We start from the raw sequence: 14692 nt of genomic DNA on the forward strand, positions 1-14692 counted from the left end.
ACTCTGCTGGAGCTTCTGTAGTTCTTCTGAATATTCCAACTATATCCAATATCCACTCCAATATCTAGACAAGTAAGTAATGATAGCATCTACAACGACTTCCGTTTACATATTCCATATACCGTCCGTCATCTACAAATGACTTCCGTCGCTTGTTCCATCATGTCGATCTACATCTCGACCAAAAGTCTCTCAGAAATTAAAAAGATCATCTTTAAATTACACTCTGATATGGTTGAATCCATCCGAGGATCAGTCCACGGTTGTTCATTTATCAAAATACCACGAGGAAATCAATTTTGTTTTAAAATCTCATCTCGATCTCCTTCGCCTATCCCGCTTGTCAATGTGGGAGATCTTGACAGAAAAGTAGCCACTTTTGTCGGTCAATGTGTTGTCTTTTAAAAGCTCCAAAGCAGTTTGAGGTGCACGTCCTCTACATCTGTACATACGTACACAAAAGAGAGTGGTGCCACTGGAACACGAAACAATGTGAACGATGTCATTTGCTGGACATCAATATGAACAACAACACATGTTTGACAACGAAAGCGGCAATGGTGGACAGTTGGTCCCCGGTGTTGGAGCAGTAAAGTTTGCGTCTTATCGATTTGCGTACGATCACCGCATGAAAAGTAGCCCAATAGTTGCGCATACAGCGCAACCAAAAATGCACTCCCCCAAGGGGAAGCGAACCCGGAAAGATAGATGCGCCCGATGGAGGGCAAAATGCAGCAAACAGTAATTTATTTGCGCTCCCCCGTACGTGTCCCCTCCCCGTGCGGTTTTGAATGTTGCGCAGTGGGACGCGTTCCGATTACCAAATAAGATTAATAATGAAGGCAAGAGGGGTGGTGTAGCTGTACTCAATTGGGGGATTGCAGTTGAGAAGAAGTAGAAGAAGAAGGCAAGAAGATAACAAAAACACACACACACACACACACACACACACACTTGGGAGGGACTGTGCCAAGCGTTTTTTTGCTCTTAATTGCAGACAGAAATCAGGTTACGCGAGTGTGGCGTGGCGTGCGTCGCGTGTGAAATGATCGCGTTTCCGCGCACGAACCGATCAGCACACATCAAAACACATACACACATAGATAGAGGCGTTTGGTGGTGCTGCGGGAAAATCGAGCCATCCCGTCTGTACGACCGGAGATTATCTCTTCTTGGGTAGGCGCTTGTGCCGTGTTTTTCCCTCACGCCGTTGTTTGGGAGGCAAGGCGTGAAAGCTCTCGTAACACACATTTGGAGTGAGATGAGCTGGAAAATGAGGGTTTTCCCTCGGAGTTTAGTTTCTCCCGTCAATTTATTGCATGTTGGATTGGGCATGAAGGCAAATTCTTGACCACAGAGCTTTGGTACATCAGCAAAACCATCAACACGTTTGGGAGTTGGATCAAACTAAAGTGGCAGCTTGCTTTATAAATATTAATTATCTATCCATCAGCGTGCTGTTGTGGCTGACGATGAAGTTCGTGTACGCGTATGGTGTTGTGTTATACAAGCAGGTAAAACATGACCGCTGCAGTTATTCAACGCGCGATCGTACATGAAGGAATTCCGTCGTCTCAAAAGTTGGACAACGTGGCAACAGCAAAACACGGAAACTCACCCCCACGATATCCCTCCGTCTGTTTCGTTCAGGAGTGTGTGTGTGTGAGGCAAGTAGTCTTTCCGGTTTTTTGGGGGGAGAGCATAAAACATAGCATTGGCAGGCATATTTCGGTATTTATCTCCGCGCACGGACACGGACACGGACTCGGCGGGCACTCTCGCTTTCTGTACGGCGATCGGCAAAGTGTGGCATTCCATCTTGGGACAAAAAAGCTGGAGAGATTGTGTCGTTTTTTTCTTCTTCTTCTCTCCATTCCATCATTGATTGATCTGTCCCACAGACTGTCCAGTTCGTGTGGTATTAATGCACACACGCGCACACCACCATCTTGCTCCACTGCCAGCCAACCCTTGAAGTGAGGAAGAAAAGAGAAACTGTGTCTCTCGGACCAACACGCCGCTCGAGGTGAAAGTGCCCACTACTGCGAGCAGGGAAAATCGATTCGTTTCCAATCAGGCTCGCCCGTTAGGTTGGCTTGAGTTGCCCACTTTTGGCTACCGGCTACTACTACCGGTATATGGCAAAAGCCACAACCCTCCAAAAAGAAGAGGGACCAACAAAAACAACGGCCAGCTCATCCATCTGATCGATTCGACAAACAAAAACACCTCTACCTTCTGCAATCCATCACGATCAATCAGGGCCCGGTGCGTTTTTTTGGGAGGTAATTAACCCACCTCGAAAGGGAACGAAAGCGAACGAGCGAAGATGGTCAGCTCTTCTTTGGCGTTTAAGAGTGTTTGTCTGTTATTACCTTTAATTTTATTTTCATTCCCCTCTCGTCGATCATCCTCAACACATAAACCTTCAACAACCGGGCCGGTCGCTTCCGTTCCGAAAAGTTTGACCGCTTGAAATGAAAATTTCGCTTTCCAACACCGTCCGTTTTCGTTTTCCGTTGTCCACCCACACGGGGTGCGGGTGCGGGAAAACTCTTGAACTCGCACCGAGGTGGAGCGGTATGTGAACGCCACACACACATAGCCCATTTGGTGAAAGTTTTTTCTTCTTATCAATAAACATGAGCATCTCACTCACCAACCGACGTCACTGGTCAGCACAACCACAACCCGGACGGAAGGTCATTCGCGAACAGCGGCGCAATGGCACACCTCATTCTGCCATTGAGGTGGGAAATGCGGTTGGGGTAATGTTTTATGCATATGCAAGCTTCCCAAACAGCGACAGCGAAGCAGAAAGAAAGGAACCTGCTTACCCGGGTTTTAATGGACAGTAAAATGACCTTAAAATGGTGAAGTGGGTCGGTGGTCGGTATGGGTTTGAAAAGTACGAAAAGCTTTGTTTTTTTCACACGTTTTGTTGTTGCGGCCAGCTCTTTTTTCCGTGCGGGATTTAATTCCTAAACACGACACATACTCTAAGCATATGCGCATGTATGTGTGTCATGATTTGTCGTAAGCTACTACTATTTCAAAAGCAATCCTCCACTCGGGTGGAAGATTCTAGAAGAAAACCATCACGAATCACGACCCAACCACGACGGCCACGTTAAGCTCTCCACGTGTAAGTAAAACGTGGCACAGGGGGGCCTGTTTTCATCTCGCTGTTTTGATTTGCATTTTGCTTCCCATTCCTGCGGTGCGTATGTCATCGTCGCCGTCGCCCTCCGCTGCCAACGCTGGGCATGGGATGATGGGTTGGACGTCGCTGTTGCTTCCCGCTAATGTTGGAATGTCGTTTTCGGGGTGGGATTTGTGTGTGGATTTGTCCATTTCTCAGCCAACGGGGCGAGATTGTGTGTACAACACCCTCCACACCCTCCCGGACGATAAAAAAACGAATAACAAAGCAGCAACAACAAGCGAAGCAAGAAGCACGGGATTTCTCCGCTTTCCAGCTCACAAGATGCCGGGGTGAGCTATTTTGGTGAGACGAAAAGGACCGGTTTTTGGTGTGCTGCGGAGTGACCCCTGAGCGTGTGTGTGTGTGTGAGTTTGAAACTATCATCTATCCCACGAGATATACAGGAGAGCGAAAAAGTGCTGCAAACGGAACAATTTCACAACAAAAGACTTGTGCGTGCCAAACAAGCGACGAACCTCGAAAATGAGTGAAAGAAATTGGTTAAATAATTTAATTTAACAAAAAATCGTATCGTTATGCATTGTATGAGTCGAATCATACGTTTCAATTTATTCGGTAAGTTAAATGAAACTAAAAGCCAACCAGCAATTGACACAGTTCATCGACCCAAGCGCCCCAAACGAGCGCCCCCGTGAGCCGGGTGTGGTGAATTAAAATAATTCAAATGCTGCACGCTTCATTTTCGACCATAACCGTAACGCACTGTTATGGCCGTTTGAGTGAATGGAGGGAAGGAAACAATACTCGTGTAAGGGAGTATAAATCAATCATTCAGCCCGAGTGGCGACTAACGCTTGCATAATACGTTAATATGCGAATATTAAGCGTTTTCCTGTTTGGCGAGCCATTGTGCCGAAAATTAGAAAATGGGGAAAAAACACACACACACTTACGTACACCATTTAAACACGCGGGAATAACCACCATCGTCACCTGCTTCGAATCGAATTAAAGCTCGATCCGGGCGACAAACGATCGGTGGTTAAACGAGAGGGCGCGTAAGCAACACGCCCTTGTGACACGGGGTTTGGCTCCCGTGGGGGGTGTTTGGGTGGCTCCTTTCACAGCCGCCGGCACCACATTGACGCAATCCACTCCACTCAACCCTCAAGCTGTGCCCCTGAGACACCGGTGTGTTCCGGTGGCTTTAAATTATTCGCCAACCAGCTGTGGGCAACCTGCAACAAAAGCCAAAACCCTCGAAAAATGTGCGGCATTTTAATGGGAAAGTGAAAAAAAAACAACTGCTGATGCTGCTGCGGTGCCGCTTCCTTCAGCCGGTCCGTTTCTCTTTGTTCACACAGTGCCGTGCAGCACAACTTTCTCGTTTGGAAAATTCGATACCTCGAGAGCCGGGCGCGTACAAGGCGAGAGAAGCGCTCATTTCTTCTGCGCAAACAGCAAACAAACCACAACAAACGAACAAACAAGCAGGCGCACACGGTGTGTGTGTGGTTGTGTGTGTGCAGATCGTCGGAGAAGATCGTTTCACATGCGATGGTCAGCCAAAGAGGCGACTTTCTCCCAATGCAATGGCAGCCAGCCAGGTGCAGTCATGCATTGTCCCAGTGCAGTAGTTTGTGCTGCATACGGCTGGACCACTCTCTCTCTCTCTCTTATTCCACCCTTGACGGGACACACCGAAAAGGGCCACCCTTTTCTGGGCCCGAACCATTAGGCATTGGGACACGGTCGATTGGGTGCCGCCGGAAGCAGTGAAGACGGAGGTACCCCCGTGGCCGTACAAAATTGGCTTTTATTACGTAAATTACCGTACACGCGGCGCACGTTTAATCGCTCGGTAATTAAAATTGCCAGTACGGCACCGGCTGTAAGTCGCGAGGCGGCGTTGGTAATTTGAAATTAAATCATTGAGGCGCAATTTATATGCACGCTTGATATTTCACTGCTCAAAATCGAGTTTGAACTTAAGGAAAGGCAAAACGATCTTCTGTGTAGTGGCATTATATAAACAACGCTTCAACAAACATCACTTGCGCGGGAAAGCGTCTGCAATGCTTCTCCTCTGCACACTCGTCGTGCTCGTGCGGTGCGTCAAGAGATAAGCGCATCGGCAGTGTGAATCGAAATCACACGCACAATTATGGTGCACAATTTAAATGCGCACTCCGCGTTATCGCAACATCGCACTTTGTGTGCATTTATTGATGCTGATCGTTCGTCGATCTTTTGCACTTTTATCCATTCAAACAGTATTATGGATGCTTTCTGTCTCTCTCTCTCTCTCTCTCTCTCTCTCTCTCTCTCTCTCTCTTTCTCTGCCTTCAGACAGTTTAAAAGCAATTGCGAAAGTGCAAACTGGCGTGATGCATCAGCTAAATAAAATCGCTCGATCGTGCTGTCGACGGGAATCGAGCAGTAAACACGCTGTTATGAGTGTGGAGAAAACGATTTGATGTCGATCTTTATCGAGCTAAAACCTTCTCAAATGTTCACTTTACACAGGTATGTGTGTGACGTATTTTGGGGAGCGTGCCAATTAGTGAGATCGAGCACGGCATCGACCTACACTCGTCGTCTTCACCGCGCTTACAAAGAAGAGGGGAAAAAAGCGTCAACTCAGCGTGAAAATATGCACCAAAGCGTTGGTGCGCCCTTTTTCCGCCGGTGTGTGTGTGTCATCAACCTTGAGACACTGGGCTGTGTTTAGTAAACGAGGTAGCTGGTTTGGTTTGCAACTGTAACCTCACCGGCACAGCTTTGCAAATGCATTTTAAAATAAACAGTTTCAAACGGGTTGCTTGCGTTGCAGAAAAGGCGGTCTCGAGGCGATCAAACTGCAAACTTGCAAAGTTTTGGTTGTTGTTTGGAACCTGGAAGAAGAGGTCGATGGATTGCCAGTTCCCTTCTGACGATTGATTCAGAAACGAATGAGTGTGTTTCAATTGCACAATACACCTTTACCTTTTCGCGCTGAATGCACTGGTAAGGAATGGCAGTGGCTCAACCAACGCCATACAACCCACACGAACAAGATCGAAGAGCTAAACGTCATTAAAAAAACCCGAAGAAAAAGCATTTACAACCACACAGGGAAGTACCAGTTTTCCCAGCAATGCCGCTCGTTGCTGTCTCTTTGCTAGGGGACGCATGAATCAGCGCTCGCTTTGCCGTTTAAGGTGCCGCACACCACCACCACCAAGCCGTGTTTTTTGCTCGCCAACTCTCGTCGAACGTTTAACGCAGGGTTGTTGCTTTATAAATACACACACACACACACACTTTAGCCTTCGAAGACAACAACGCCCACCGAGGATGGGGCGGTCGAGGGCGGACGATTAAAGAAAAATGTCTTCCGCTCTTATCATTGTTTGCAGCCGCCGTCGATTCACTCGCCCCGAAGGCTGGCAGAAAATGGAAAACTGGCACCCCCACAACCCCCGCATTGTTGTTGGGCTGTGTCCGTGTCCCAAAGGACAAACGATGCGCGTAGGAAAATGAAACACAAAGTAAAAGAATCGCTGCAAACGGTGGCGTGGGACGGCCATCGCACGAGATGCGAATTATGAGCGTCCGCCGTTTTGATGAATGCAGACAGGATGTTGTACAGCAGTCGTCGTTGGAGTTAAATGCAGTTTCCTGCCCCCCACAGCCGCAATCCGTGTGTGCCGCTTGTGGAAATCTGGCCCGGCTAACCTTGAGGAGCTTTTGTTTGTTGGGGCCGGTCGCTCAAGAAACTCAACCGAAACAAAAAGTGAATGTGGTGCGTTTATGCTTTCGGGTTATGCAAAACCTCCAACAGCATCGAGGTACCAAACGCCCTGGCCTCACGTTTTGGGCTGTCCGTGGTGTGAGAATTGATAGTAAAAAAAAAACGAGGCTAGCATTTTAATTACCACCCGATCGTGCTATTTCTCTAAGAATGTACCGTTCTAATGGTTCTGCACCGCCCCGCCTTTCATTGCTTGTTTCCCGGCACTTCATTCCAAACCACCGGCACAGATTCTGGAAAGGCTGGATGCCGGGATTCTGAGTCGGGCACTGTATTTCATCATCATTAATCTCCAACCGAACGATCGGTCGAAGGAAGTGCATTCCGCGCGGGATAGAAAAAGGTACTCGCACACACAAACACACACACACCATCCATTCGAACGGTATTCATGATGGCGGAAACGTGTAGATATATGTATATGCACCAGGGGGGGTTTGCCCTTAACAGTACCCAAATGGGCTGTGTGTGAGTGGCGTGCGGTGGTGGGTAGGTGGTGCATCGGTGGTGCGTTTTCTGCTTTATCGCTTCGGCTTTCGAGCGGTATTATTGCCCTTCGTGTTGTTTCTTCTTAATCTTCAGGGGGAGGCCTCAACGATCAAGAGAGAATGGGGTAGAGAGAAAAAAGAGCGAAACAGTGCGAGGGAGAGAGAGAGATAACAACAGAGCGCTAGATGCTGCGGAGCATTTGAGAAAAGCGGCTCCGAGAATCTGGGTCAGCTTACAGTCGGTGGGGGGACCGTTCCGCGGGGAGGAAATACGTTGAACTCAGTTGAACAGACAGACAGCAACAGGGGTGGATTAAGAGAACCGAAAGCCGTTGCGATGCTGTGAGTTCTCGTTGTGTATGTGTGTGTAGGTATAATGCATTAATTATACCTTCACAGGGAGTAATTTTCTTGGGTTTTTTTTAAAGGTTTTTTGGTGGAATCTTTCAATCATTTCAAATTATTTCGGGTGCTCACTTGATTGGACGATCAATTTTGGTTCGTAGCAACACAACGGTCTTGTGGTTTATATTGAATAAGAAAAAAACTGCTTTTTTTAGACGGGCCTGCAAAAAAACGGAAGGAAACTTACGCTTCTTTTAATTTTCCTATCGCTAAACGTTGCCCGCTGGTCACGCCACCGCCGGAAGTCTTTGCTGCGTTGTTGTTGCGTTGAAGCTGCTACAAATGCTGCTGTTGCTGACGATCGATGTGAATATGGATTTTGCGGAACAAAACCAACGATGTACAACATAAAACTCAGCATAAACCGACTGCTGAATTGGGTGGTGGAAGTGCAACGTAGACAACAGTAAGCGACAACGCAGAGATAACGCAGGACAGGACAGGCGGAAAACAACCCTCCATACTTAATGCTGGCCCCCTTCTTCGTCGATCTTTCCACTCTGTATCGCGCACTAACAAGCAAACAAACTACTACTACCACCACCACCAGCCAAGCAACCAGCAACCGCGGTGTGTGTGAGTGTGAAACGGAGGAAGGAAGCCTCGGAATTTAGATCCGATTGCGTTATCTTCGTTTGATGCTAATTTTCTTACATTCCACACGCACAGCACAACGCGGTGCGTCGTTGCCTTATTAAAATTAATGCCACCGTCAAAGCAGAACCCTTAAAATTATGCGCGATCAGTAGTGGAAAGAACGAGGAAGAAAGCTAGCGAGGGTTTTTTGGTGAAAGCTTCACAACAAAACAAAGACAAAGGGGGGGGGGGGGGGGGGGGGCAAAGACTGAAGATAGAACGCATGTTTTGCCGACGATTGAGAATGGAAAAAGGAACGAGAAGATGGGGGGATAGAAAACAAAAACAACGGGAAATGGAGCCCCGTCACAACACAAAAACGACACAACAGAACAGGAACCCGAAGACGAAAGAAGGGAAGAAAAACAGCTCCAACTTTGTCACGTCATCTTGCTGCGCGCGCGGTCTCTTGTGTAGAACACACACTCCCATCACAAGATGGCTTCCCAGCGAGATCGCGAGAGGGTCGGTTGTGTCGGATTCGATCAGTTTCACTCGCGGATGCGGCCGACGGTACCGCTAATGCTTGATTTTGCTTCCATTTTTGCATACTTTTCACACTACTTTTCCACTGATTGTAATTAGTAGCAACGAACAAACAAAAAAAAAAGACGTTCCTTCACGGTTTACAGTCGCGAGATGGAGCCACCGTTTTTGCCCATTTATCTAGGTGTTGGCAGCAAAGGCAGCAGACCGCATTCCCACATGCAAACTTTTTCACAACTTTGCGCCACACACATATCCAGCCGCCTTCGCCGAAGCGGACGAAGACGAAGGCAAAACACCGCGACGAGAGGCTACAAATATTTGCCAATCCGCTTTTTTTAATTTTCTTTTTCGTTTTCCGAGCGCAAGAATATGCTTTTGTTTCGTTTGTTTTTTTTTCTTCTTTCGCTCCCTAAATCCACCCCGTAGTCGGGAAACTTTTCTAATGCCTCTTGGTCGATCACGCACACACTTCGAGGTGCGCGGCAGTGTTGGGTACGGCAGCGAACGAATACACACGAACGCAGGGGCACACATGTATACACAAACACACCTGAGAGATGAATTTCTTCTTCTTGTTGCCCTCTCCGTCACCTTTCGTTTTCCCTCTGCGTCTTGCGCGCGCACACACACACACACACACACACGGGAACAAGATCTTTTTTAACCGAAAAAAAACAGAACTACGCACACGTTTGCTCACTCTAGCGCATGTTTCGCGCCGTGATGATGTGGTGTAGAAGGCCTTTTCTCTTTTGCACTTTAATGCCAGCCTCTTCCCAATGCCCCTCTCACACCCTTGCTGCTGGTACAGCAAGAAACGCGCAGATGAACGACGACGACGACGATCGCACGCACCCTTCGCGGTTAACGTTCGAAAGAAGACTTGCGCGATCGGTCGAGATCGGGCTGCGCTAGAGCTCACCAAACTTGCCTGTTGGTGGCAGCGTACGTGCGTGGGCTTTTTCTCTCCGAGGCGCTCTCACTGTCTCTCTCTCTCTCTCTGTGTGTTATGCGCCCTACACACATACACACGTACAAAGTCTATCTCTCGATGTTGTTGTACGTTGGTATGGGCTTTAGGGAAGGTGCGTTTGGTCTCTCGCATCCGTGGGCTTTAGCCTGGCCCGCGCGGCCTATCGGTCGCACCCCTGGCGCAGGTAGCCAGAGGGTGAAGCTTAAGGAATGCCACCGCAAAAAGTGCCCGCTGTGTGGGAATGTGAACTGTTGTTGCAGGTTTTTCCGCCAAGTTCCATTACTTTAAGTGATAAACCTTTACCAACACTAGTGGGAATGCAAATACTCTAACCAACGAGTAGCTGGAAAAAGTGTCAAGATACTTTTTCTAGAAAACGGGAAGCTCGTTAAATTCATCCAGAGTAATTAGCTGTTTTGCCGTTTACTTTTGCATTTTTACAGTTTCAAAACATTTTATTTCGTTACAGTTACGTTCAGTTACTTTTAAATTGGTACTTGTAACTAGTTACACGTTCTTATTGGTTATTTTAACGCTCTTCAATCTCACTCTCCCCTGGAGCTACTTGTAGCCAGTTATAATTTTGTTTACTATTTTAATTTTACTATTATATTGCATGTCTATCCGACAATCAGTCTCTTTAATCCTGTTACTAGGAGCTTCTTAACTAGCTAACTAGTTATTTTTGTCATTTTATTTCATTCCAAAATAAGATCCATTTACTTTGAAGTTGTCGCCAGAAGATAGGTACTGGTGACTACTGTTTTCAATTTGGTTTCTCATCAGAATATATGACCCACTAGTATTTTGAACAATTTCATCCAATAATGTAATTATACTTGGACCACTTGCCTGTGACTAATTAATCGAAAATATTTATTTCGTCAAGCTACTTGAAATTAGTTGCTTAATTTGAATTCAAATCAAATTCATTTAAAAATTAAAATCAATTCAAAGTAATTAATTGTGAAATGATCAGTAATCCCATCTCTACAAAACATGCTTTTCGTCATTATCAGATCTCAGTAATGAATTGGTAATTAATTGAATTTGATAAAATAGTAATTTTGTCGCTGAGAAGCGATCGTATGGAAGGAACAAATGATTTAAAACTACGTTATAATGGTTAAATAATACATTTGAGACAAATCGTAACGGAATCAATTACTGTAGGAATATCCATGATTAAAACGCCAGCAACTTATCAAGCAACGAACCCCGATCGTCGTAAAATGAATGCAGCAAGATGAACACCCCGATTGGTCGGCTATACACTACGCAACTCAGAAATGGCTCAACCACCAGCAGACATTGCATGAACTCGCGCATGAACTCTTGTTTTCCTCTCAATTCCAAACACCGTCACACATTCATGTTCATCGAGAACGCATGAATGGCGATCGCGAGCAATGGAGTAAATCGAAAGGAATGCCATTAAAATCCATTTGCGGTGCTGCATAAATTCGTCATGCGCCGATGGAGAAAAAACAGCGATACCTAAAGGTGTTACTGAACAACATTTTCCCGAAACAGTCACTTCCTGAAATCAAAAAAACCATCGCTACAAAGCGTGTTAGTTGTTAAGCTTTTTGAATAAACAAGACGTATCCGTGACAGTTTTGAGGGTATAACGATTTTTATGATTGCTTTTTGAGTGTTCTTCCAATCAGCTCTGTTTGATGGATGGAATGAATTATCGGTGACAATGGTACGTTTAATTGTATTTTTAATTTCAATGTTTAAACCAAAAACACAATGCTCGACACGTTGCTGGTCGACGGTTTAGATGGATAGGCTTTTCACATGCCACCACTCACTTGGAACGTGAAAAAAGGTGGACCCTCTTAGCTCATCGACCCTTGAATGTCAAAGTGAGGGGAGAACTGGGTCGAACAACACATGGATCGGATCATTTATTCACGTGTGTGTGTCTTAGATGACGAGGAAATGAACCGACAGAAAAAACCCTATTTACGAGACAAGGAAGTGTGTAAAAGTGCCTCGAATAGCCTTTTTAATTCAGTTTTATTGAATTTAAAATTGTTGACTCCAGTTTTAAAAATATCCAAAATGATCCATTTCTTTCCATGCTTTTTGGTTGATTTTTGGATTTTTCGTCCATTAATGTGTCTTCCGATATTTGTGAATAATATTCCATTCCATCCATCAAATCAGTGTAACAGGAGCCTATTGCGGCATTCATAAGGACACCTTGTAGAAGCTTTATTTAAATACGCATCGATATAAGAACATGTATCCCCTCAGCACGCATAAAATAATTCCCACAAAGCGACGATAAAACCTAAGCCTGTGCCATTAGACACCAAACATTAGCCGCCACGCGTCCTCTGCCAGTGGCTGTATGGGGTAGGAGGAAGAGCAGGGTTGCCTTTGCTCGAGAATGTGTACATTCGCGACAGGATCAGTCCTTCGGAGCAACACACAACAGAACAGAATCGATGTTAGAATGGGAACGATTCCCTCGCATAAAACCCACCGTAAATGCTGCAAAATCAAAGAAACTTCCTCAACAAACAATGAACTTACCGGGAACGGTTTCCTCGTTGAAGGTGATCTGCACCGTGTGGGTGCCGGACTCGTGCGGCGTGAAGCTGGCGATGAAGCGCTGATTACCGAGCGCCCGTACCGCCGACGTGACGCGACCCCCGTTGACAAGGATTTCCAAATTTCCCGAACCGGCCTGTGAACCATCGACTGCAGTCGAGTGAACCAAAATGGAGAGGCGGTTAATGTGGCTCTTTTTGCAGAGTAGTACGAAATCTGCTACTTACTCTCAAACTCTACCGGCCGTCCCAGCACACCGTCCGGTATGTCCTGCACGCGGATAGCCCGCGCGCCGCTAACATCCCGCCCGATCGGTTCGAATCCACCCTTCAGCTGGGAGCTGTACTTCGACTCGTACCGCGATTCGTTCGACTCCGTCCGATAGTTCTTCAAATAGCCGCCGGCACGGTACAGTCCCTCGTCCTCGATCACCGGACGCCTCGGCTGCGTCTCCGTGCCGAGCGAAAACTTGTTAAAGTGTGTGTTCTTCTCCGTCTGATTGTCCAGCGTCGACCGGTCGTACGTGAGGTCGGTGTTGAGCTGCCGCTCGGTAAGATTGGCCAGCGATTCCAGCGAGTTCTGCGAGAACAGATGCTTCGTTTTGTTGATCACGTCGTAGCTGTCCCGGCGCGACGGTTGCCCGTTCGCCCCGTTCACCTTAATGTTGGACGAGTAGTCCACCACGCTGGTGCCGGCGGCCGTGGTCAGCGGGCTGCGGACGACCCGCTCGAGCGTCGGGCTGTCCCGCACGACGTCACGCGTTACGGTCGATTTGTAGGTCGAGTTGCGCTCCGTCACCTTGTACGTGCCGTTGGACTTTTCGTGCATCGCAATCGGGCTGGCGACGCGCTGCTCCGTCACCGGCGACGGTATGTACCGGGTGCTGGACGTGCTGGTGCTGGTGGTCGTGATCAGCGGTTTCGGGCTGGCCGTGCGTGTATCGAGCAGCGTCGCCGACACGACCGTTTGCGGGCTTTTCAGCCCGGGGCTGGCGCGGATGTGCGCGATCGGGCTGCTCTCCCCATCGAGCACGGTGCGGATCGTCTTGGTGGTGTGGTTTTCCGTGCGGATCGTCTTCACGTACGAGCTGGCGGCTTCGTCGACGACGCCGCCACCACCACCCAACCGTACCGGGCTCGTCTTCAGCTCGTCCGAATCACGCCGCTGCGACAGCAGCTCCGTACTGCGCCGAAAGCCGCCGGAATAATCCGTCTCGGTCGCCGGGAACAGCAGCTTCGGCGAGGGACTGTGCCGGGCCGGGGACATTACGCGGCTCGTGTACGTCTCCTTGCTGGTGCTTTTGATGTACCCGCCCGGCTCGTAGTCCTGCGGCGACCGTGAGCCCGACTGTTGCACCGTCGGCGGCGAGTAGATCTCGCGCCTCAGCGATCCACTCTGCGTGTCCGCCTTGCGCGTCAGCGAGGACGCATTGAAATGGTACGAGGGGCTTTCCGAGCGCAGCTTGCCGTCGTGCTGGTGCGGGCTGGTTCGCGTCTTGCCCGACCGCCCCTTCGAGCCGACCTTCATGATAAAGGGCGACCCCTTCACGTCGTACCCGTTGAAGTAGACGTACACGCGGTGCTTGCCGTTCGAGCGCGGCATAAACGTGACCTGGTACTTGTTCTCCTGCAGCCGCTCGACCGAACAGACCAGCGAGCGCTTCTCGTGCACGATGTCGACGTGCAGCTCGCCGGCCACCCCGACACCGCGCGCGTCCACCTCGAACGAGTGCGCGCGCAGCGGCATCGCCCCGTCCAGCCCGTGCACGGACACGCCGCTCGGGTCGAACACGGCGCAGGTGAACGGGCCGCCCTGGATGTGGCGGCCCTGGTACGTTATGGCAATTTCCCACACGCCGGCTTCGTCCGGCTTGAAAATGGCACTGTGTCCTTCCTCGATCTGGAATGTTGACAATGTGTCGGTGGTCAGTGTGGATGCAAAAGCAAAGTGCAACGAACATTTACCTTCTTCAACGGACACTTGAGCGGTCGCCCGGAAGGACTGTAGGCGGTCACTAGGATGTCCTCGGTTTTCGGCGCACCGGTTGCGTTGACCAGCACTTCCACAAGGCTTCCGAGGGCGCACGGCGCCATACCGGGCGGGGCCACGTGTACAAGCCTTGGGAGTACCCGGAAGAAGTGTCCACCAAGTCTGGAAAGGCGGCAACAAAGAAAAGA

The 14692-nt window shown here is 48.5% G+C and overlaps 1 protein-coding gene across 7 annotated transcripts in view; it reads right to left on the reverse strand.

The window, feature by feature from the left end:
• LOC1270096 (filamin-C) overlaps positions 1 to 14692 on the reverse strand; it is a 40387-nt gene that overhangs the window by 11839 nt on the left and 13856 nt on the right. For 2 of the 7 annotated variants that reach the window (XM_061648235.1, XM_061648240.1), the window contains exons 5-7: positions 14480 to 14666; positions 12743 to 14414; positions 12498 to 12665 (exon numbers count right to left, since the gene is read on the reverse strand). In XM_061648235.1, coding sequence (XP_061504219.1) covers positions 12498 to 12665; positions 12743 to 14414; positions 14480 to 14666 — 2027 coding nt within the window. The other 5 variants (XM_061648239.1, XM_061648237.1, XM_061648236.1 and 2 more) reach the window with 5 other exon arrangements.

Source organism: Anopheles gambiae, chromosome 2, assembly GCF_943734735.2.
Source record: "Anopheles gambiae chromosome 2, idAnoGambNW_F1_1, whole genome shotgun sequence".
Lineage (NCBI taxonomy): Eukaryota > Metazoa > Arthropoda > Insecta > Diptera > Culicidae > Anopheles > Anopheles gambiae.